The sequence below is a fragment of the Protopterus annectens genome, chromosome 1.part0, assembly GCF_019279795.1.
Source record: "Protopterus annectens isolate FY-2018-M chromosome 1.part0, PAN1.0, whole genome shotgun sequence".
NCBI lineage: Eukaryota > Metazoa > Chordata > Ceratodontiformes > Protopteridae > Protopterus > Protopterus annectens.
In genome coordinates, this window is record NC_056725.1 from 508,389,544 (window position 1) to 508,415,516 (window position 25,973).

The 25,973-nt window shown below is 43.7% G+C and overlaps 1 protein-coding gene across 2 annotated transcripts in view; it reads right to left on the reverse strand.

Annotated features, from left to right (window-relative positions):
• Positions 1-25,973, reverse strand: part of AARS2 (alanyl-tRNA synthetase 2, mitochondrial) — a 1,016,815-nt gene that overhangs the window by 845,278 nt on the left and 145,564 nt on the right. For both annotated transcript variants that reach the window (XM_044060935.1, XM_044060942.1), the window contains one exon: positions 20,183-20,374. In XM_044060935.1, coding sequence (XP_043916870.1) covers positions 20,183-20,374 — 192 coding nt within the window. The remainder of the gene's footprint in view (positions 1-20,182; positions 20,375-25,973) is intronic.

Consider the following 25,973-nt stretch of genomic DNA (forward strand, 5'->3'; position numbering starts at 1 on the left):
TTGCACCTGCACATGACCTTTAATGGATTCCACATCAGTTTGGAGGAGTGCAAATATTGCTTAACACATGTTTTCCACTGTGGTTTTCCGGCCAGGGACTGTGGTCAGGATTTGTATATCCAGTGTGATTACTCTATGGTCTGGTTTTACCAGTGAGCAATACACTTCTCATCTTGACATCCAGTACCCATGTTGCTGGTTATCACATCCAGTATGCTTACCCCTCTTGTGGGAGTGGTACGTTGTTCCTGGGCCTTTTGGTTTGTGGATTCTATGAACTTTTGTCCTACACTGTTGGAGCTAGTATAATGCTCCCAGTCTATGTCTGGGTATTTGCAGTCACCCAATATAATGTGGTTTGGAGGACTTGATATATTCATGTATTCCAGCATAGGCCGGATGCAGTTCCTGGTGTTGGGACAGTAGTCTGTAGCAGGCTATAAACTGGGGGGTAGTTTTAGCCACTGTTACTTGAGCATGGCTAGTCCATGCTGCTTTTTGTTGTGGTACCGACATGGGGGTGTGGTTATCCTTGACAATTCTTGCTAGTCACCCTCCTTTTGTAGCTTGTTCCAAGTTTTGAGGCTGTACAGCACAGTATGAGGTGTAACCTGGTAGTGTTAGGGTGCTGTTGTGAGCCTTGCCTCAGTTTTCTGTTACAGCACAGTTATCAACATTCTCCATACTGGGTGAGTTTAGACTGCATACATCTTGCTGTTTCAACTTATCCCTTATCTTATTCTTATCCCTTCTGGTACCTATGGAGATAGGTTTGTGTTTTGAGCCTTACCTATTCAGGGCACACTGTGGGTGACAACAGCCTTTGCCAGTATCCATACGGCCTGCACCGATAGGTGCACACCAGTCCTAGCAGGTGGTGCATCATGTCATGCTCAGCATGTCATCCCAGACTGGCACATATTGGGTCCCCTTTGACTAACTGCGATACTTCAGTCAATTGTTACACTTGATCATCTCGTTGTCATGTTGTGGCATGATGCTTGGTGAGGGTAGGATGTTAGTCAGGGTCCTCAGGTGTGCATATAGTACTTGGTGTTACATTACTTAACACATAGCATTCATGCCTCAGGTGGTGCTGCAGGGCTGCCTCTGTCGGATGCGCATATTACACTTCCCTGTACATGTTTGAGAGCAGGTTGTGTCACATTAGGCATCCCTGTTACTATATAAGTGAGTCAGAGAGGGGTATCATTCCCAAGGTTCCTACTGAGCCAATGTATGTGCTATGCGTTGCCTCTTTGCCAAGGCCAGGGCATACTGGGCACGCCTCCTTCTGCCTACTGGGGCAGGCTCAGGATGTTCCTCCTCCGAGTCACGCTCTGCCTGTGATGGCCTTGGCAATGGTGGGGGGCTGTTTGGCCCAGCCCTATGCTGGTCCTGCTGCAGCTGTTTTCGCAAGATCATATTATGTAGCATAGCACATACCATGACAATTTGGGTACATGTAGTTGGTGTGTACTGCAAGGCTCCACCAGATGTGTCCAGACACCGGAACCGTGACTTGAGCAGCCCAAACACACGCTCTATTACATTACGTGTTTGTGCGTGTGCCTCATTATGGCGTTCCTGTTCAGGTGTGTGTGCGTTTCTGATGGGTGTCATCAGCCACGGCTCCAGTGCATAACCTGCATCCCCCACAAGGTGTCCGTGCGGGATGTCCCCATTGGCAAATGTCTGGTACAGCTGCGTCAAATGCCAGATGTGGGAATCGTGGTAGCTCCCAGGACAGCCAGCACACATATTCATTATTATGCCCTGGGCATCACACACGACCTGGCAGTTGATGGAGGGGAAGCCCTTGCGGTTGATGTATGCCCTACCCCGCTCACCGGCTGGTGCTTTGATGCGTATGTGCGTGCAGTCTATTGCACCCACTACCTCAGGGTATTCCGCTATTTGCTGGAAGAGACGCATATTGCTGGCCAATACCTCACGGGCATTGGGGAAATATACATGATCACCGACATGTGCTGACATGGCATCCAGGAACTGGTGCAGTACCCTGGAAGCTGATGCCTGTGATATCCCCATCATATCACCAGTTGGTCTCTGGAAGGTACCTGTTGCTAGTATTCTTAGGCCAACACATACCTTGGTTTCCACTGGGATGGGTTCCCCTCTGTTGGTTGTGTGTGTGAGGCGTGGCCTGCACAGCTCCACTATTTGCTGCAGGAGGTCTCTGTCCACTCTATAGCGCTCTACTATCTCCAGCTCATGTAACCCGTGGTAGGTGACCCTGGGCCTGTACACTCTTCTCCGTCTCCTCACTGCGGGTTGTCTGGCACCATCTGCATTGTCACCACCCTCAACAAGTCGCCTATGTCTCATTATGAGAGCTATGGCAGCCCCTAACATTTCTGCTCTGCGTTCAGCTTTTTCAGTTTTCACTTCTGATAACTTAACTTCTGTCTTGCAGTGTCTCTTGAGAGAAACATTCTGCACTGCTGTTTGCAGAGTTTTAAGTGCTGGGCTGGGCTAGTATTCTGCCTGTGTAATTGCCTGCATCTAATTGTTTTCACCTGCTAGCTCCAGCAGTATTCCCTGCTAACTTCCTACTACATCTGTTGCTTCCTTTTTACTTTCTGTTTCCTCAGGGTGGAGCAGTGTGCAAACCAGCAGAAACACGCTCACAGTGGCTTACACGCGCGCACACATACTTACACAGTTCAGAATCTGCTTATTCGGTTTTAAACGCGTGCATGCCCGCGCAAACGGTGTTAAACATCTCCCAACACGCTCCCACATGCTCAGTCTGCCTTACACGCGCGCACACTGCCTTACACGCGCGCACACTGCCTTACGGCGCCGTGGGCGCACGCGCATACACGTCCAGCAAGAAACTTTGGTGTAGGCAACAGTGTACACCTTCCATTTCTTGACTTTCTCATGTTTACTTAGTGGCACACCTCTTTCCTTGATATCTGTCTGACATCTGTCATGTAACTCTAACCTCCAATGAACTGCATTTCTTTCTACCATTCCCCCCTGTGATGTCACCTATCTCCTACTCTGTTCCTCCCCCTTATGTAACTCTTACACTACTCAGAATGTGCTCATTTGCTATGTGACAGTGGAATTCAGTATCCTTACACTCATTTGCATCAGATTGCCTACTAATGCTTAGTTACATCTCTTAGACGCAGCTTCCCCCCTTAGCAACCACTACACGGTGGCCATGTTGGTTTTGCTCTGCTGGTCCCTGCATTGACATTCCATGTATTGCATAAAACCTACATTTGTAGGTTTAAAACCTTCGTTTTTATGTTCTATGCAGCGCAGCCCGTTTGCGCGGGGCTGCGCTGGGTTTACACATCGGCAATCGCCGAAAAAAAAAAATTATATTTTTGATATACTTGCATCAGGTTACCTTGCCAATGGCCACATATTTGGCCATTGGCATGCTGCCTGTCACATATGCACCCTTTATTTGGAGCTGACATGGCTCCATTGCCGTGTTTGCAGAAACGTACTCAGTTGTCAACGGAGTACATTTCTGCAGCTAAAACGGCTCTTACACGGGCTGTTCTGGGCTTCCTGGATCGCTAATCAGCCTCATTTGCATGCTACTCGGCTGCAAGTTAGGTGATTAGCTTATCCACGCCCACTCCATGTAAGAGCAGTTTTAGCTTGACTCTTACACGGACTTTGGGCTGTTCCTGGATCGCGAAGGCTGCATGGAGTCTTACACTACTCTTAGACTCCGTGCAAGCCTTCGTGAATCCGACCCTGGGTGTTAGAAATTAGCAGACATTTAACACAGTTACATTCTTTATGTATGTATATACATTTATGAAGAAAACATGATCATTCAACAGAAAGTCCTTAAAATGAAGAATATATCCTCCAAGGATAAAATACAATATGCAATTTAACTTCGGACTTCTTCCTAGAAAAAAATTAGTATTGCAGGACTGATCAAATTACACTTCGCTACGGCCTCAACTATGCATACACCAACATAATTCTGTTTCTATATAAATCTCTGTACCTACATACAGCCAACCCTCACATATCTTCACCAACTCCGCTGTCTTTTTATCAGCAGAAGTAGAAAATTAGTGACTTGAAAATGGTTTTGCATACCAAAGAGCATCCTATTAAAACCACCTAGGATCAATGTGGAAAATTAAAATGTAGGAGAAACCAAGAGTTACGAAAGATAGACAATAAAGAGACAAACTGTGTTGTTACCACTACACATTATATAGTTCTTATACCATTAATGAAGAAGCTGAAGCATTTCCATAGTGTCAGAATTTTCAGTGTCTCAGCCTCAGTTGACAACTGTCCTTCAGCCAACAACCAATTACACCAGAAGGAAGGACCACCCATCATGCTCGAGTTAGATAGATTAATTTCATTAAATGGTGGGCTTCATTGGAAGTTGTGTTCCAAATTAAGAAAAAACAAGTGAACCCTAGCTACCTTTGACACGAGAGAACATGAAAACAGAAGGCATTCCCATAATTCTGGCAGGCCAATACGATTTATATGCTACACAACTGGAAATCTATACCTCCCTACTTATGCATAATGCAGTCCGTGAGGTAAAACCCAGTATATACCATACTACATTCGATAGCCACACTGGCAGACAAAGCAGAGAAGCTACTATACAGATTTATATTTATGGCTGACATTTTTTCTCACTGGCAAACACCAAAGTTAAAGTGAAGCGTCCCTATTTAATAAAAACAATTCATTCTCCAAATAAACTCCATTTTCCGACACCATGCTTACAGTGGCAGCAAATATATACAATATGTATGCAGTAAATATATACCTACATATAATGGCATGTAGAAACTACTCTCTACTGACGTGTGTTAAGTGCAGGGAGATGAATGTAGCATGGAGTTTGCTTTATGCAATAGTATTACTTTAAAAATTATTGTGATACCCTGTTTAAAGTACTGCCACTATACAAAAGCAATACACCTTGAAGTACTGTGGACAATTTTGCCCACAATATATTGGGGGTGGGCACTAATTTAGCCACATGAGTGTGCACTCTGCCAGGGAGAACTGCTTACACAAGTACTACCATAAGCACAACGCAATGCCTCTTCTACATCTAGATGAAGGGAGACCGATCCTAAGCAAACAGATTTCAACACTCAGAGAATGAATTTAAGATCTTTCAGAGCTGCAAAACTACTCCTGGTATACTCCCATGCAGTTCTGCCCTTATGATACTACCAAATAACTGTGTACATGTACCCTGTGACTCACTACACTTAAATGGCTCTGCGGAGTCTGGGACAACATGGATACCTTTTGGGTAAGCTCCGTCTCGCTTTTGCCTAAACCAGATGGGCCATCTGAAGAGTGTGTGTGTGTCTGTGTGTGTGTCTGTCTGTTTTGGAACCAAAACCTTACAAAATGTTTGCCTGCAATGTATGGATGAACTGTTTCTTAATGCAGTTTGACTGTAAAACAGATGCAGAAAGTAAAAAAGTTGCACACAAGACCTGCCTGGGACACAAAACTTATCTTTCAGTGTTATTCTCTTCAAAAAAATGATTTCACCCTGAAAAAACAAAAGACTGCATGAAGTGGAAACTGGTCTGACATACACTAAGTATAGTAAGAGAAGATGGGAAAAGAACAAAGTAAAAAGACTACAATAATGTGTCAACAAATTATGGATTTTACGATGTGCAAAACAGACAATTTGTAGAACATGCATGAAAAGATCTCTCCAAATTAATCTACCTGAAAACACAGAGGGGCAAAATGCTTTGAGCTACATGCTCAAGCTGCTGCCAAGGATTTCAAGCCTAATCTCCCAGCAAGGTTGGAGATTGAGACGGTCCCTACAAAGGGGAAGACAAAGACTGCTTGGTACATAAGATACTTTCTGAAGAGGGAAGTTTTTTCAAGCAGACAAATGGAAGATCAGCTAATTCTGGCTAAGAAAAATGATGTGGATGCTAAACCTCTTGAGAGTTTCAAATTAGAAAAGAAAGGCATATGCTGTAGTAAGAACACAGCTACACAAGACTGAACTGCAGAATTGGGTTTCTTCAAGTTTTGTTTTCCTTGAACTGTTATTGCCTTGCACATGCCCTCAAGGTCTCAAGGGTTGGGCAAGCAACAGGGTGGTGAGAAGGCTTATAGCCCACAGCTGTGTGTGGTGCTACTTCCAAAGCCCCTCTATTCTTACAGATGGACACCTTCATACATCTCCAGTTTCCACCAAGGACTACAGGTGAAATACACATCTCAGAATATTTCCCCTTACCCCAAAGAGGTGAATGCTTCATCATTCCTCTTCCTCTCTAGTTGTTACTCGTGTCCAGTTGCTAATCAAATACAGGTGTCTGTTATAAAGTGTGTCACACCCCTAATGCCATGCAGCCAGCAGTCCCAAATGAATACTGTTGCAATAATTAGAACAGAGCTGCAGAGATGGAGAAGTGAAGAGGGCAAAACCATGCAAGTCCCTGCTAAAAGACTTTAAGAATTAGATCATTAACAGTCCACAGTCTTAACCATCTGAGCTAACCACCAGACAAGAAAAGATGCAAAAAGCATCATTTTGAGTAAAGTCTCATTCGGATACAACATCTGAATGTGGCAATAAACTGTTTAGCACTTATAAAACTGGCTACTTAACTAAATAATGTAGTATGTGATGAAAGTGAAAGCACAGTCAACATCAAGCTGAAGAGAAGTGCAGCAAAGCAGCCAAGCTGTATATGAAGCATATCAACTAAAGGACCTGAGTGGGCTTAACCAACTGTTGCTGGCGGAATAAACAGCAGATGCAGCAAAGGAATGCAGGTAAGACTAGCCAGTTACTCTTTTTTGACATGACTTATTTCAGTTGCTGCCGGTGTGGAGGTAAGCAGTTAGAACGGTACTACCACCAACTGTTAATCTCCTGAATAACAGCACATTATAGCATTTTTATATATGACTATCATTCATCTCAGATGAACTGCTTTTCTTTGTTTTTCTTTACTGTTACATTGTCCTTTCCTGTTATTAGACTTCTTGTTTAAATACAAACTAGTCACTAGTACAGAATTATGAGTAACAGGGCTATGAAGGAGGGCACGTGGATATGCTGATCTATCTACAAATATATACATTTGTACTAAAACAAGACCATCTACAATCGTAGGTTACAGTTCTTCCATTCTGTAACATCACCCAAACACCTTGCTAAATGACATCGACCTACAGTGAAGTCACAGAACTTGAGTAAATGCTGAGGTAACTACATACTTAAAAAGTCCTCATTCTCCATTAACCTAAACCATGCTACACCAAGCTCTAGTGGCTTCCTGAGGAGTGGTATTACATCTGACATGCTGGGAATGAACCTAGTTCGGTACTGCACCAAAACCAAAAAATGGAGATGATCCATCATAAGGCTTTTGTATATTTACACCTGATTTTTACTTTGTCAGCATCAGGTTTAAACCTCCTGAAGACATACTTGGCACTTGTGCATCTGTTCCTGTTCACTTTAAGCCTTTTAACGTCAATCTATCCAGCGACCTTGCTAAACATATCATTTTTCTGGTTTCCAACACTCCAGACTAGAGTGTCATCAGTTATTTTCATTACTACCCTAGTCTCTCAAATATACTCGCTGCTGCCTCTAAAATACCTCTGCAGTCAATGAAATCACAAATGGTACTTCTGAAAACCAATATTTACCAAGAGAATTAGGTTCATCCAAATTAATCTGCCAAAAGCCTTGAACGGCACAAATGGCTGAGAAGAACCTGGCATCTGGCACAATTGCTATTATTACTTTAACTGTACAAAGTGGATAAAGTTCTGTTTTAAATTGTTGCTCCTTCAGTTGCTTTGGCAGTATTATTTATTAAATTATTGTATTTCAAGCAATAACATGAATTCACATACATTAACAGAAAAGAAAGTAAAGCATAATAAGTTTCCACTGTTACTGTCATGCAGCATACATAAGTTTTCATTTTTACAATTTTCATTCATTCCTTTATATAACTTGCTCAATTCCTCCATCCCTTAAACCTCACCCCTCCTTCTGAACATTATTCTGCATGTCTTGTTCCCATGGACTCCATTTACTTATTTGTGATTTCCTCCTTCCCTTTTCTACAGATCCTACATCTGGTTCTTTTACCCCTTTACAAGAATTCAGAATTTCCTTTAAGTGTGGTATAGATTTTTATTTTCATTTTTTAGTAAAAAGAAGTTATGTACTTGCCATAACGTTCCATCTGAGTAGTTAAGACTTCATTTGTCATCAACCTGAGGGTTTCGGATCCGGACCGGATCCAAGATGGCAGTTTCACCAGCATCAGATCCAAGCTCCTCCCCTTACCCATAATACTACTGCACCCCCTTACTTCCCTCAAATCGAGTTTGCCACCCAACAACTGAGCCCGATCAGCAAAAACCTGACCCACCAGAAAACACAAGAAGGCTGCAAAGGCACTATATCTCTTAGACACTTCAGATGAATGAACCCAATAAACAAGACCAGGGGGAAGGAGGGAGGGATGGTTGATGACAAAATGAAGTCTAACTACTCAGATGGAACATTATGGTAAGTACAGAACTTCTTTATCTGAAGTAGTTAACTTCATTTCATCATCAACCTGTTGGACAGAGTCCCCAGCTACCATAACCTTGAGAGGCCCTCAAGGAAGGATATTCCAGAGCACCGCAGAGCCAAAGGATCCTCTCCCTCTGGAAACCATGTCCAGTTTATGATGAGTAATGAAAGTATGAGATGAGGACCTAGTAGCCGCTGAACAAATATCATTCAAGTGTACTCTTGACCAAAAAGCAGCTGATGTAGCCATGGACCTGGTAGAATGGGCGCGTACCCTCCCCGGAATAAGCATACCTTTATCTTTGTAAACCTACAGAATGCAAAGGGAAATCCACTTGGCAATTGTCACATTAGAAACTGGTTTGCCTAAAAAAGGTCTAACGAAGGACACAAACAATTGGCCAGACTTGCGAAAGGGCTTAGTCCTGTGCAAGTAGAAACGTAACAGCCTATGTACATCTAACAAATGTAGCTTATATTCCCTCTTGTTCTGAAAATTTCGAAAAAAAGACAGGCAGAGTGACTGACTGATATTTGATTCTGAAACCACTTTAGGCAAAAACGAAGGATTGGTCCAAAGTGAGACCCTGTCTTTATGAAAAACCATATAAGGTCGTTTTAACAGATAATGCTTGAAGTTCTGACACTCTCCTAGCTGAGGTGAAAGCCACTAGGAAAGCTGTTTTCCAAGACAAAAATTTCAAGTCCACAGAGGCAGCCGCCTCGAATGGCAGAGCAGCTAACGCCTGTAAAACTAAGGTAAGCTCCGAAGGAGGAGAAGGGTCCTTACCCAGAGGCCTTAAAAGAAAGGTCTCTTTAATGAAAGTTTTGCAAAGTCTGGAAGAAGCCCAGGACCCCATGTTTTCATCTACATGGAAATTAGAAATGGCAGCCAGTTGAACTTTTACCGAAGAGCTGGGACCCTGATGGAAAAGGTGTGCTAAAAATTCAAGAACCGTTGGCACTGGAGCCGTAAAAGGATCCAAATCCCCCTGAGAAGCCCAGATCAAAAAACGCTTCCACTTACTTCTGTAAACTTTTCTAGCAGATGACTTATGGGCTGACACCAGAACAGATCTAACAGGGGAAGAAAGTCCGGGAGTCCTGGCAATCACTGGAACGGGAGCAGCCAAGCCATGAGCTTCAGACTGCCCAGGTCTGGAAGTGGAATCCCCAGTGGGTGAGAAATAAGATCCAGAATCGGATCCAAGGAGGAGCTACCAGATGAGACCAGAGACAGGGGAACCAGATCTGGCGAGGCCAGAATGGTGCAATGAGGATGACTCTGCTCCCCAACCGACAAGCCTTCTGTAAAATGTCATGAGGGGTAACGAAGGATATGCATAAAGAAGACTGGGAGGCCAAGCATGGACCAGACCATCTCTGGGGTTTCCCCCTGAGGGGGGATCAGAGCAAAGAACTTGCTGCACTTCGCATTGGAAGGAGATGCGAAGAGATAGCAGCAAGGCCGACCCCACTCAAAGAAGATCTGCTCTGCTACACAAGGATTCAGAGACCACTCATAAGGCATCAGGATAGTTCTGCTCAATTTGTCCTTTAGTATGTCAGACCAACCCAGAATGTGCGTTGCTATCCGAAAACGGTTGGGGGAGATCGCCCATTCCCACACTCTCATGGCCTCTCAACAAAGGGGGAAGGATCTGGTTCCTCCCTATTTGTTGATGTACCAGACCACTGACATGTTGTCAGTCTGAATCGCAATAGTTCCCAGTGGAAGAGAGGCATGAAGGGCCTGCAATGCTAAGACCGCCCTCATCTCCAGGACAATGATATGCAGATTGGTCTCGTTTAGGGACCACGTGTCTTGGATTGCCCTGCCCAAGCAATGCCCCCCCCCACCTAGTCGGGAGGCGTCCGTGGCCACCGTGGCTTGGGGAGGGGCTGCAACAAAGGACTGTCCCTCTACTGTCTCTGGAGATTGGAACCACCAGAAGAGGGACTTCCTTCAAGCCTTGCTTATGCGAATTGGATGTGTCAATGGCTGATCCAATAAAGACCACTGGACTGCCAACGTCCACTGCAAAACCCACATGTGAAGATGAGCACAAGGAAGAGTGATAGTGGCCGCCATGGATCCTAGGGGTCTTAACACCACTGCGGCTGGGGGAAAGGGATACTGAAGTATCGTGAGAAAATGAAGATTTAGGCTCCTAACCCTCTCTGGAGTCAGGAAAACTTTGGATTGCAATGTGTCTATTCTCACCCCTATGTAGTCCAGGACCTAAACCGGTTCTAGAGAGGACTTGGTTATATTTACAGTGATGCCAGCAAGTCTGACAACTTCCGGAAATAATCCCTGGCTTGACAGAGTACATGCCTGGTGGAAGCGGCAAGGAGCCAATCATCCAGGTATGGATAGACTTGCATGCCCTGAAGCCTCAGGTGAGCCGCTACTGTTGCCATGACCTTGGTGAACACCCTGGGGGCTGTGGTGAGACCGAAGGGTAGGGCCCGGAACTGGTAGTGATTGGCCGTTAGCTGAAAGCGAAGAAACCTCCTGGAGCGTCTGTGCATCTTTATATGGTAGTACGCATCCTGGAGGTCTATTGAGCACATCCAGTCATTTTTCTGCAGATAAGGCAGGATGGATTGTAAAGTGACCATCCAGAACTTTTCTTTGGCAACTGACAGGTTCAGAGTGGAAAGGTCGAGAATCGGCCTGAAGACCCTGTCTTTTTTGGCACCAAAAAGAATCTGGAATAAATGCCTGATCTGGACTGATCTGGGGGGACAGGCTGGATGGCCCGTTTGCTTAGCAGCTTTTCTACTTCGATTGCTGCTGCCTCCTTTTTTGCGGATGGAATGTCCAGGAGGTGCTTTGGGGAAGAGGGATGCGTCACAAAGGGAATTGTGTAACCTCTGGATATTATTTGGAGCACCCAACAGTCTGTTGACACGGACTCCCACGCCATCAGGTGCATAGATAAACGGCCCCTCACTGCCTCCAGAGCAGGGCGGTCAGACAACCCCTCATGGCTGCTACGCAGGTCTGTCAGAGAACAGTTCGAGACCCGAAGTTCTTCGGACACCCCCTGCCTCTGGGCTGGCATCTGTCTTGTCCCCCTCTGCCTCTAGGGCAAAAGGAGTCCTGAGTGTCCCAGAAATACTGAAACTTCTGGAACCGCATCTTCTTTTGCCCCCACTGATTCCTGGAGAAGGATCTTTGGGGGTTAGAGAAGTGGATCCCGACGGCAGACAATGTCTTCCCATCCTTCTCACTCTGGACTAGTGAGTCACGGACCGTCTTCCCAAACAAGGAAGAGCCATCACAGGGAGCATTCGCAAAAGATGCCTTGAAGGGTTCCGCGAAATTACATAACCTGAGCCAGGCATGTCACCTCATAGCAACACCAAAACGGGCCTCCCGTGCCATTCCTTTGGTGGCATGAAAAAGGAGTTGCATAGACGTGTTGGTAACCACTTTCAGAGTGGCCATTCGCAGAGAGAATGTGCATTTATCCTCTGGTGACATGGACTCCGGGGTAGACGCAGTGAACTCTTTGATCAGATCATGCTGCAGTATGGTAACATGGGCCATATAGTTCAGGGCCCTTATACAAAAGTTGGCTGAAGCATAAGTCCGCTTCCCAAATGGACCATCGTCCTGGATTCTCAGTCCAAGGGGTGGACCGTGGAACTCTGAGCCAGTTCCTTCTTCGTGGCAGCTACTACTACCATGGCATCCACTGGGGACCCTTTGTTCCAGTTCGGTCTACCAGGGGGGCTCAAGATTTTATCTGGACGTTTTGGGACTGGCTCCACGATGTCCGGCTCTTTCCATGCCCTGGTGGTAATGAGGTCCACCAGGGGGTCCATTGGGGGGGGGGCACCCAAGAAGTAAATGGGCCTATGTCGAATGCTTCCAGAAACACCGACTCGTCCGAGGAAGGCTGGCACAGGATTCTCCATGATGTCTCCAAAGGAGACATCCTCGTGGGGGTGATCTGGGGAAGCCTTCTCCTTCCTCCAAGTCGGTATCATCCGTGAGGGACTCGAGGGGAGTCCAGGTACCTCTTCTTGCACTTGCGTTTGTGAGGAAACTCTTCGGTGGGGCTTTCCAGACAGGACTCACAAACAGCCTGTGGTTCCTCAAGGGAAGCAGTCTAGGGCATGTCGAGCATGGGCTGTCCCTGCATGGGCAGAATGGCAGAAGGCACACCCAGAAGAGAGGGGGTTGGGGCAGACTCCGAGAAACTGGTCAGGGGCCTCAATCCATGTGAGAGAACCCTCGCCACCACGTCAAATGCAGAGGGGGAGCGAGTCTCCACCGAAAGTGAGGAAGCTCTCCCCGGATCCGACACGGAGAACAGAGCAGAGCCCAAAAGCGCAGAGACCCCAAGGGGTAGGCCGTGATCCAACAAGATCAGAGCCAATGGAGACAAACTCATTCCTTTGGATCCGACTCCCAGAATACGGCTTAGAGAGCTCTGATCCGACTCGGTCAGACCAGACACGCTCAAGGTAACTGCCAGTGCCGAGTTAGATGGTACCATCGGCACAGGCCACCTGACTCCAGAACGTCACGGATCCAGGGACTCAGATAATGGATCGGAGAAGGAGAAACAGAGGCAAACAACGGTAGTGAGCTATGCCCTCCACAGGGAGAGGGTGCAAGCAAGACTCCCATCTGCAACTGGGTGCGAATAAACCTTTGCATCATTCTGTCGATATCGGCATCCGATAAGCTTCTAGTAGACCTTGAAGAGGCTACTGACACCAACCAGGAAGGATGGTGTATGGAGGCCCTAGGAGGAGGCCAGACCTCCTCCAGCTCCGGGGAAAATTTCGGGGAATGGAGCCGAGGGGAAGTCAGCCCGGTAACAGCAGGTAGCTTGGAAGGAGGACCCACCAGATCTGAATGTTCTGGGGATCTCTTCATTCCCTTTTCTCTCCGTTTCCTAGACTCCCTTTCCCCAGGTCTGTGGTCAGGATGGTGAATCCCGGCCTGGGAGGGAGTCTAAGACACAATGGCCGAGGTAGTGGCAGTCACAGCTGTGACCGCAGAAACAGTAGACGAGGAGGCGGATGCCTCCATAAAAGGGAGAAGCCCCTTTAAAATCAGCTTGGCCCTGCGCTCAAACCCCACACATATGGAGGAGTTGGAGGACAAGTGTGCTGCCCTCAAACACAACACAAAGAGTGTGGCCATCTGTCAGTGACAACATATGGCCACGCACTGTGCATTTCCTAAAGATCAACTTCTGTTGATCAGACATCATCCAGCCCAAAAGGTATAAGGTACCAAAGTCAAAAACCCAACCCCAACCCTCACTCACTCACATACACACACACACAAGGCGGGAAAGGGAAAGAATGCCTGCACTAACTACACTACCAAACTACAAACTCTACTGTGTGTGTGTGTGTGTGTGTGTGTGTGTGTGTGTGTGTGTGTGTGTGTGTGTGTGTGTGTGTGTGTGTATGTATGTATGTATATGTGTGTGTGTGTGTATATGTATATGTGTATATATATATATATATATATATATATATATATATATATATATATGTATACGTATATATATATATATATATATATATATATATATATATATATATATATATATAAAAAGGGGTCAAAGATCTAACCAAAAAAACTCTACACACACACACACCAAAAAATACCCTGAAACTGTCCTACTAGCCTGGAGCTCAAGGGATCACGTCGCAGGCAAAGCCACGGCAAACGAGATCTGAGGGAAGGAAGGAGATGGAGTGGTATTATGGGTAAGGGGAGGAGCTTGGAGCTCAGATCTGATGCTGGTGAAACTGCTGTCTCGGATCCGAAACCCACAGGTTGATGACCAAATGAAGTTAACTACTTCAGAGCTGCTATTTTGTCAGCCAGTAACATTAAACTTAACAAGGTCTTAGTATAAGAAATTCAGATCTTATAAACAAACTCAAAAGAATCACCTTCCTTCCATACTGTTTCCCAATATATGTATCCATCAAAGTTTTCTGTAGAGAATTTTTTATAATCCGCCAATTTACAACATTCTTAAACATGTTCTCAATTACCTCTCTTTTTCCAAATCACATCTCTGACATTTGCTCTCCACCAGAGGTAAAATCGTCTGCATCTGCAGACTAATTGGGGTACAAAAATACCTATGCAAACACCTCCATGCAAAAATCCTAAACCTTCTAGACTTTGTTGCATTCTTGGGAGCCCTATAAGATTTCTTCCCATTCTTCCTTTGTAAACTGCACTTCCATTCCCTTTTCTTTGACTTAAATCCATAATTATTTGTTTATTAACAGCAACTTATTTTGCAGACACAACTAAAAACTCTACCAAAGATGATATTTTGCTTTGTACTGTCATATTGCTATCCTACCCCTTTTCTTTTTTGTCTGTACTCTATCAGTCTCTTATAAGGAAGGCAGTCTATAACTTGCAGTCCAAACTTCTGCTTAACCTCATCCCTCTCTTTTACCTTTTTTCCCTGAAGAATTTGCATCAAATATTTTCATTCTTTTGCTAATTTCATCCAGTATATTCCAGCCCCCTCTTGGCTACCTTCTACACCCCTGCTTGCAAACATTCCTATTAGCAAAATATCCTTTCTCCATTGCTGTGCTGGATTAGCCCTTAAACTAGTTTCTGCCACTTTATAAATATATAATTCTGTATGGTTGTTTTTTTCTTTAAGGACTCTCATCCAAAATTCTACCCATAAATCCATGTCTGCCAAACTTCACTTTGTTTCATCATCAACAATATTTTCCACTTTGATTTCTAACCTTCTGCTTGAGTTACATGCATCAGCCTTCACTAAGTAGTAATGCATCCCTTTAAATTAGGAAACCATAAACTACCTTGTTCTATTGGAAAAATCAACTTATCCCACTTAAGTCTTGCCCTCTTCCCTCCCAAAATAAAATTCCTCCAACTCTAGTAATCATCATCCACAACCTCTTCTCTGGTTGAAGAACGTAAAGCCTAACCTGTACAGAGGACTAAAGGGACTGAAAATGTTTTCGGTGCCCATTTCTTACTATCCATATTCATAATCAAGAGGTTCCAGATTCTCAAGTGTCAAATCATCATTTCAGCTTCTTGCACTTATCTTAACTGCCATAACAGAATCTTTTGTAATCAATACACCTAAATACTAAATACCTAAAATCTCAAGTCTCCAATTATAGGTATTGCTGAATCTGCTCATGCTCAGGTGTATAGTTTATCACTACAGCCTAGATTTTATTTTCATTTATTTTATATCCTGAAAAGACTGGAAATTGTCTGAAAATGTCCCATAACACTGAAATGTTATTTTCTAGATTTATCAAGTACAAATTAGTATCACTTGTAAATAAAATTAACTTGCCTCAATTACCATACTAGTTATACACTAGAATTTGAGAATCCCTCATGTTCTTAGCCAACTGCTCAAAATATAAAGCAAATACCATCCGGTCAAAGGGCATCCCTACCTGGTTCCACTGTTCAAACACCGATTGTCAGAGGAGAACTCTACCACATTAATTTTTGTGTCTGACCCTTCATATATCTACATTAACCCTATTATTATACCAGGAAATGTAAATGCTACCACTGCCCTACTCAAAATCACACAACTTTACTGAATGCTTTCTTTGCATCAAGACTCATCAACCCTCTGCTTCCCTCTAGGGCATCACAGCTCTGTTTTTTCTACACCCTTGCAGAACCAAGCCAAATGGCTCCTTTACCTGCACCCAAATGGCCTATTCTTTCCATAGTCAGTGGAACAGGGGATGCCCAGAATAGCAAGATCCTTAAGACACATTTGTTCCTGCTTGGGAATCTTCCAATGAGCTGAGCCACTCATGGCAAGAGTTGGATGGTAGGGAGTAGTCAGTCTTGTTGGTCCTGCATTGTAGCTTATCCTCTTTCTTGGAGGAGTAGCCCTCCCCTGCAGAGACGATTCTCAACTTGGCTACAACTGCCCTCTAAGGGTTCCCCTCGGCTCATAGTGCAACTGCATGTAGCAGCACAAGCTTGATAGGCCTGGGCCCCTTGGGGTTCAGACCTAGTGCTCCCAATAGGTCTGATTAATGTGCCAAGGTAGAAACACTTCTCTCCCACCAGGATGAGTTAGAAGGCAGTGGCTTTTTGCTCCCATACTTTCCTGCCAGGTCCTACAGGCTTATGAGCAGCTCTTCAAAACTTGGTCTATGTACAATGTAGCCAGAGTTTTATACATCAACTCAGCAGAGCAGCTGATCATCACTGTTCTATTACTGTCAAATGTTTGCCTCCTCTCCACAATGATCCATATCTATCAAGTTTGGTAACACCTTTGCGATTCAATTAGCTAGTATAAACACTTCATAAGAATGTTTCAAAATTGAAATGGGTGTACTTATCCACCTATGAAGGACATTTACCATCTGTGGGTGATGCAGCTTCCATACCTTTCTTCCAAGATGCTAGCACTCCCCACCCCACCCAAACCATTAAAACATTGCTAAACAAGGTCTGCCAGATCTTTATCACTTACTCCCCACCCCAACTTCCAAATTCCCACAAGAATACTGTCCGTTCCTAGAATTTCCAGTTGACTGATTACATCAGCACTTTCTCACCTCTTCCAAGTATTAATTGCTATGCCTTATCTTTCTCTAACCTTGGCATAATTAACTCTTCCATAAATGTTTCAGTTTGTGCCTTTTCTTGGTTTCCTATCCTTCTGTTTTATACAAATGTTCATAAAATTTCGTTAATATCTATATTATCAGTGCAGCATCTCTGATACTGGTGCCCTGATGTCAATAACTTGGGTCTAGTGACTGATGGCACCAAGGGTTTTGGCGAGGTCACTGGAGCTTAGGGTATCAGCATCAATGGGAAGGTTTACACAGTCACATCTGGAAGATCAGCACAATTTTCAAGGTCAGGTCCTTGGTAACAGCAGTAAATGCAGAGGGAATGTGAACTTCTCTGGCCACCCTAAAGACAGAGAGGGGTCAATGTGACACTGAACTCCATCTGAACCTTGATCAAGACCAACTCCATTCTGTCAGGTCCTCCAGGTCAGTTAGGGCAGACAATGGTGTAAATTACAAATATCTGGGAACTCATGCTGTCTCTCTTCCATGGAGCACCAAAGACTTCCAACTGATCTACTCCTGCATAGGAAGTAGCTTGGTAGCACCAGTGTAGCTGTAAACTTGGGAAGTTCACTTCCAATCTCAGGTTTTACTCTAGTGACTTTTGGAGAGGATGACATACCTGATGCTCTGGCCCTGCTTTCCTCATGTCTTCCCTTTCCTCTTTTCTTCTTTCCTCATCTTCTTTATGACTGCGACTATAAAATCCTTTTCATGATCAACTTCCTTTCCTTTCAAAATCTGTCATTATACTGAAATTTTTACAAACAGAACAGTCTGCTGTCAAATGATTCACCCCAAGGCACACAATGCACTGCTCATACATCTCCTGAAAGGTTGACTCTTGTAGCACTTTGAGAAGCTGGAAGCCTTACTTTTATCCAATGTTGTTAAGATAAACTGGTAACATTACACAGATTCAAACATACTGGTACTAGCACAGCAGTGCCCCAAGACACCCAAAGTACTTAAGAAATCATTCAAAATAAATGGTGAATAGTAATTCAACAATCAAAATACAAATTTTGCCAAGCCAGTAAAATGAACGAGACAGCTTTAACAGTGATTAAAGATATTTGTGTTTTTTTACTTATGCTCTGAATGTCTTAAGGGGAGGTCAAAGTAGTTTGACCCCTCTTGCTCAAGTCTCAAATGATGCCAGCACTGGACTAAGACTGACAGATGTGAGTGTACACGAAAAGGTGAGATATTTTCTACAAGAAAAATGTATCCTCCATCGGTGTCCTCTAGTTCACCTTTTTTATGGTTTCTGCATGGAGAACACTGCATTTTTCCTTTTTAACTTGCCAGTAGACTGCCTCATTCTACCTCGGCTGCACTGACCAGTGTTAGCAGTAGATGCAAGGGGCATACATACCATAAGGCACATTACACTCCATGACTGGCCTAATGAGTGCCAAGTACAATGGAATGATTACAGCACCAGGCATAGATGCAATATCTTTATATACAAGCTGTGTGATGAAAAAGGACTTCCTTACAACTGTGGACATATGGTGAGCAAAGGACAGTTTATTGCGGACACAGTTTCCCAGATCTCCAACTACAATAATCATTTCCATAATATACAAGGCCATAACTTGATAAATGTCCTTTCCATCTCCCTCCATAGCCTTACAGAAGAGACTTGTAAAGCTTATGGGTCTACATTTATGCAGGTCAGTTGACACCCCAAGCTTGTGCAATTAAATGACTGCTGCCATTCTTCTTTCATCCACCACAAAACCTGCTTGGAGGCCAATACTGAATAACCTCTGTAGAAGGTCTGTTTCAGACTGATCTGTAAGCAGACCGGCATGTTATATGGCCCCATGGAAGTAGTGTTTCTGGTCTTGGATAGTGCTTTGAGGACTTGTTCTTGGGCAATTTGGGAGGGGAAGTGTAGCAGTGGGTATGTGATCTGGGAATATAGGAGAATGACATTTGAGCTAAATTTGTCTGCTAGCACATTGGCTACATCCTCTGGATCTGAGTATGTGATATTTACTACTCGGTACACTGCTGTGCATTGTTTCTGAGGTTTCTAAGATAGTTAAGAAGACTTTGTAGTTATCCTGTACTTAAGCAGTTATTCTGACTTTGGTTGATTTGATCAGGATTCCAAGTTCCCTGTTATGTTTAGCAAGAGTGTTTTGGCATCTTAAGACTTAAATTTATTTTTCCATGCAATTATTTTTTTTTCTTTTATTATAAAGCCTATTTATATTTGGGTTCCATCACAGTGGTTTCCTCTTAAATTTGGCATTTCATTTACTTTGAAGGGCCGAAAGAAGAAGAAGAAGAAGATTTACTTTGAAGGGGTAATCAGATGCATCTATGCAGCTGTTTACATGTGAACAGAATTTGGTGGTAGAGGATTCTGCACAAGCAGTGGGGTCATTATGTTGGAAGAGAATTACGAATTTAGTCAAGTCACCACATAGTTTTAGCAGATTAGCCTTGGTATAATCTATGAATACACAAGTATCGGATAAGGCTTTAAGTCAACATCCTACATATCCCTTTCATTCTGGAGCCATCAAACATTCATTTGCTGGTCCAAGTGCATCAGACAAGATTTGCCACCTCCTCACCCGCCAGCTTTTCCAGCACCTTAGCTTGCTAATCAAACCCAGGTCATCTAGGTCCAGTCAGGACTTCATTCCTCTGTACCACACAGTCAGCTGAAATGATCCTTTTTCACAGATAAAGTACCACCAATGTATAGCAAGTTGAATGGTATAACAAGTACCTTTCACTTAAAGTGAAACCATTACCAGACATTTAATATTACCTCACCCACCTAGCTCCAAATTGCACCATTCATTCTGTAAACAAAAAGGTTAAGCATGCATGACAAGGATTTAGCCAGTGTCCTAATAAATCTCATTACTAAGCCAGAATGGCACAGCATAGGTCAATACCAGGGGGCTATGAATTACTGGTATCCTTTCAAGTCAGCAGAATAGCAAAGAAATTACCAACCTGCTATACTGCATGAAGACAAGGTTCCATATCTCCACCACATCTGGACTGTCACAGTTTACAAGGTCTGCAGCATTTCTCCCACCAATGTGATCATAGTGAATCTCAGTGCAAGGGCCACAGGGCCCTGTCTCACCCATTTCCCAAAAGTTATCCTTTAGTCCAAAAGGTAGTACATGGCTTGGAGGGAGCCTAGAAAAAATAACATTCAGTTTAATCTTTGGCATTCTTTGTTGTGAAAGTTCACATGTACAATTTCTGCAGTCTAGATTCTAGCACTTCTAGAAGGAACATGTCTAATATCACACAACTGTTAAGGAATGATAAAAAGAAAGCAAAAGTCCCTGAGGATACAGATATAAAACCAAGTCAAAGCACAGATGAAGGTGCAGAGTTCAATCACCTTTTTTTTCACAGCACCACAGCAGAAAGAAATTTCTTCCTAAAAATTAAAAACATATCAGCATAACTCAAATGATACACAATGAAGCACAACACAGTCTGATTAGGGTACTGAGTTATGACTGACTTGTATACTGCAGAAATTTAAGTTTGACTTCAGCAATATTTACCTTCTGCTATTACAGCTACAGACAGCAAGCATCTTATCAACTGGCACATCCAATCTGCTCCTGACAACAAAAAGTATTCTCTAATTCACATCTTCTTATTAAAATTCTAACCAGGTATATCCAATAGTGTGTGCCTTTTTGAGTCTGTATTACTCAAGTAAAATACTTCCTTTAAAACTCATTCAAATGAAAAAAATACATTTAATGCCACATCCATCAAAAAATCAAAGAATTTTATGAACAGTTTTTGCAGAATGGCAGGCACCCCTCCCCGCACCCCCAAATCTCTACACACACTAACCTGGCAGTTGCACAACATTGAGGTAGAGACAAAAATTTCCTTACCTACTGCTTCAGATTTTGCAATTAGTAATAAAATTACAATTAATACAAAACTTAACACAATGCTATTTGACAAATAACAAACAAGCCTGATACAAGACCAGTGCAAAAGACCATCTCCATATGTGGGTGCACCCAAACACACACACACACACACACACACACACACACACACACACACACACACACATATACATACACATACATATACACACACACACACACACACACACACAGATAAATAAGCTACAAAACCATAAACCAACAAAGTAAAGAAAGACTTCCCTATTCCAACTCCACTATTTGATGAAACTCAAACTTGAAAGACGGCAGTGTAAAAAACAAGGTTGATGAAAAGCATTTCACTGAATACATGGAAGCTATCCATTTTTAGAGGTAACCCAGGAGCACTACATCATTTAGTGGCTTGCTCTGTTACATAATTTGAAAAAAGGAGATGGACAGATTCGAACCTATGACTAAGAGAGAAAACTTATTAGCAAATCTTAGCCTTAATCCTTTGAGCTAAAACAGTCTTCCCAATAACTACAAATAAAACAACTCATGCAAAACTTACAAGGTCTCACTCGTTGCTGTTTGGAGAGCCTAAAATAATACCTACTACAATGACCGCAAGCACCACATACAACTTAAATTGCTTTGCTCCCTATAGTTCAAATAGGATGAACAACTAATCATTGCTGATGATCGACACATACAATGAAAGCATGACATCTGCTAGTTTAAGTTTAAAGGAATGTGCTATGCAACCTTCCACAGGACAAACATAACTTATGCAAGGCTTGGAGCCAAAACAACAACCTGGCTTTTTGGTTCTTTGTTCAGCTCCCCATTGATGCACCTTCTTCGCATAATGTCTTCCTGTGTTCAGATGGGTTTCTATCATGTGTTCTGGTTTCTTCCCATATCGTAAAAAGACATACTGTTAGGTGAACTGGCCTGCCCACAGTTACTCAAATAGGGTGGGTTAGTAGATTTATGACTGTGGGTACATGTTTGAGTCTGTCTGTCCTACAACAGACAGATCTCTGACATTACACAGGGTTAGGCAAGTGATAGACAATGAATGAATAAAAAGAAGAAAAAAATGAAAAAGCACAGAAATCTGTCTAGTTCCAACCTCACCACCACAACCGTTGATGAAAAAATAGAGAGAGAAACTAGTGGCCTTAAAACTTTGTTGAGGAGCTCAGTTATAATAATTTCCAAAAATTATGAAACCCAGTTAATGTTCCAAAGCAATAAGACTTTATGCATCACAGACAAATGATCAATACCAAAAAAAAACAACAAATCAAGAAATATTTAACAACGATAAACATATCAGCTTTTATACACTTAGAAGTAGGTGTGGAACATGTACATATTGTTTAATCTTAAACCAACCTATTTGTGGCAAATAATATAAACAGGGCTGTAAAAGTACATTTTAAAACAGCAAGTACCCACTCCTACACACTATTACTGATTAGAGCAAACTAAATCCTAGTTGAGGAAAAAGTACAGTTGTGTACGCTTACCATAAATGTACATGTTCGAGTGTATTCACTGTTGCAGTCATTACATTTGGGTTATCTGCCTGCAGGTAGCCCTCAGCCAGCCTGAATACCAGAGTCCTGGATTCCTGCGTCGGATGCAGTCTCTTCTTCCATGACATCAGGTAGTCGGGTATAAAACATGCAGCTGACGGGTATAAAACATGCAGCTGACGATATTACATCAGTTTTTCTTGCCCCAAATGTCAGATGCCCCCATAATGGGAAGCAAATTATATGTTATCTTACATCTACAACAAAAAGCAAATACACCAGAAAGCTCAAATACACCAAACAAGAAGGAAAGGTAGAGCCAAGAGAAGTCAGGGGTCTGGAGGGAGGGCAACCTGGACTGCAACAGTGAATACACTCGAACAGCTATATTTATGGTAAGTGTACACAACTGTACTATGTTCTTCATGTTTCACTGTTGCAGTCATTACATTTGGGTAGATTCCCAAAGCTAAGGAAGGGGGGAGGAGGAAGTTGGAGAGCATTAGGACCAGCTATTAAGCCCTGCAAAACTGCAGTGGCAAAACCAGCTTTGGATTTAGAAAAAATAGGCATGTGGTAATGCTTGGTGAAGGTATGAAATGCTTGGTGAAGGTATGAACACAGTTCCAGGTAGCAGCTTCTAGGATGTCCCTGGTAGGGACACCTCTGAGAAAGGCTGTAGAGGTAGATGCAGCCCTGGTGGAATGCGATCTTATCCCCTGTGGGGTAGGTTTTCCATGGTGCTTCTAGCAGAAATTAATGCAATGGGCTATCCATTTAGAAATGGTTTGCTTTGAAATGGTCTTCCCCTCTGCCCCTGCAGCAAAGCCAACTAGCAGCTGTTCAGATTTTCTGAGAGGTTTAGTCCTGTCCAAATAAAATCTAAGTTGTCTGTGCACGTCCAAAGAGTACAGAATTCGTTCTCCTTTGTTTTGTGGATTAGGGGAAAAAGGTAGGCAAATGAATGGACTGATTTAGGGTCACACCTATCACCACCCTTGGACATAAAAGAAGGATTGGTCTCGAGGGAAACCCTGTCTGCATGGAAGATAACAAAGGGCTCCACTGCCATGAGGGTCTGTAATTCAGACACTCTTCTTGCTGAAGTGATGGCTAGAAGGAAGGCGGTTTTCCAAGAAAGGAATTTCAACTCTGCAGTTGCAGCCGGTTCAAACGGAGGGAGAGTGAGCTTTTCCAATACAAAGTTAACATCCCAGGCAGGTGTAGGGGCTCGCCGGAGGGGGGTCTTAAATTTTTAGCCCCTCTGAGGAATTGCTTTAACAGGGGGTGAGGGAAGAGGGGAGGGGTTCAGTATTATAATGTGTTGAAATTGCAGAGGCATGAATTTTAATTGACAAGAAGGATAGGCCCTTGTGGAGCATTTCTGTTAAGTACTGAAGAATATAAGGTAAACTGGGCACCGTAGTGCCCATACCCTGGGTCTGGCTCCAGGAGCAGTATCTTTTCCACCTTTCTGCATAGGATTTTATAGTACTAGGTCTCCTTGCTTCCAGAATGCCCTCTAGCACCTGCTTACTGAGGGATGCTATTGGGAGAGCTCAAGGAATTAGTCAGTCTGCAAGGTTCAGGGTTTGAAGGTGAGGGTGCAGAATCTGGCCCGCCTGCTGGGACAGCAGGGAAGGTGTCGGAGGTAGGTGCCATGGATCCAGCAGTATCATGCTGCGCAAGAGAGGGTACCAGTGCTGGCGAGGCCAGTCTGGTGCAATAAGAATTGCCCTTGGTTTGTCCTGTTTGATCTTTAGCAGAACCTTCGAGAGGAGAGGCAGAGGGGGAAAAAGGCATAAACCGAGAGTCTTTCCCAGGTAAAGGACAGGGCATCCACTTTCCAAGCTTGACTGTCGGGAGTCCTTGTGCAGAATTTGTCCAATTGGTAGTTCTGGGGGAAGGCAAACAGGTCTATCTCTGGAGTCCCCCATTTGTTCCTCAAGAGGTTGAATACTTTTGGTTCCAGTTTCCATTCATGTGGGTCTATGAGATTTCTGCTTAGGTCATCTGCCAGTGAATTTAGCTTGCCTGGCAGGAATTGAGCTTGTAGGTGGTAGCTCAAGGCTGTGTTCCACAGCAGCCATGGCTAGTCTGCAGAAAGGGTACGAGTGGGTTCCCCCCTGCCTGTTTATGTACCACATAACTGTGGTGGTGTCTGTCTTTACCAATAATTGTCCTGGAAGGATGTGGCCCTTGAAGGCTGTCAGGGAATTCTGTGCAGCTAACATGTCTTTTTGGTTGATATGCAGGTGCATCTGACTCTAGTTCCATTTGCCCTGAATGCGCCGCCCTGCCAAGTGAGCCCCCCATGCATAGTCTGATGCATTTGTAGTCAGGGTTTAAGTGGCAGGGGACAGATTGAAAGGGAGCCCCTTGTTGAAGTGGCAGGCCTCTGCCCACCAAAGGAACTCTGTCTTAATACAAGGAATGACAGGAACCATTGATTCCAGGTCCTGAGAATGTTGACACTGTAGGCTTTTTAGATACCATTGTAGTTTTCTCATATGCAGTCTTGCATATGGAATTAGTAGAATGCAAGAGGCCATGAACCCCAGGGCTTGCAGGATTTTCCTTGCAGAAAGCTGGGTCTTTGTGGCCAGTAGTTTGAAGTAGGCTGTCAAATAAACTTGTTTCTCTGACATGAGGTAAGCCATCTGGGAAGTGGTGTTCAAGCTTGCTCCCAGGAATACAATCTGTTGGCAGGGTACTAGATGAGATTTCTTTTTGTTTATGGTGTACCCCAGTGAGGTTAGAAGTTTCTTTACAAATGCCAGATGTTTTAATAGCATGTCCTGGCTTTCTGCCTGAATCAGACAATCGTCCAGGTATGGGTATATCTGAATGTTTCTCTACCTGCAAAATGCAATGGCTGGAGCTAGACACTTTGTGAATACCCTAGGTGCAGTTGATAAGTCAAAGGGAGGTGCAGAGAACTGATAGTGCATGGAGCCTGCTCTGAAGCGTAGGTATTTCCTGCAAGATTCCCTTATTGGAATGTGCAGGTAAGCTTCCTTTAAGTCTAAGGTTGCCAACCAAGCATATTTGCCTAGCATAGAAAGCAGCTGTTGAAGTGTTAGCATTTTGAATTTTGGGATTATGAAAAAGGTGTTTAGAATAGAGAGGTCCAGGATAAGACGCCAGGAGCTGTCTTTTTCGGGTACAAGGAAAAGTCTAGAGTAAAAACCTTGCCCCCTTTCTTCTGCTGGGACAGGCTGAAAAGCCCTGATACTTAGAAGAGAGAGAACCTGCTGTTGGGCCTCTGCCCACTGATTTCGGGATAGGTCTGGCCAACCGTTTGGGGTTGGTAAGAAGTGGAATTTG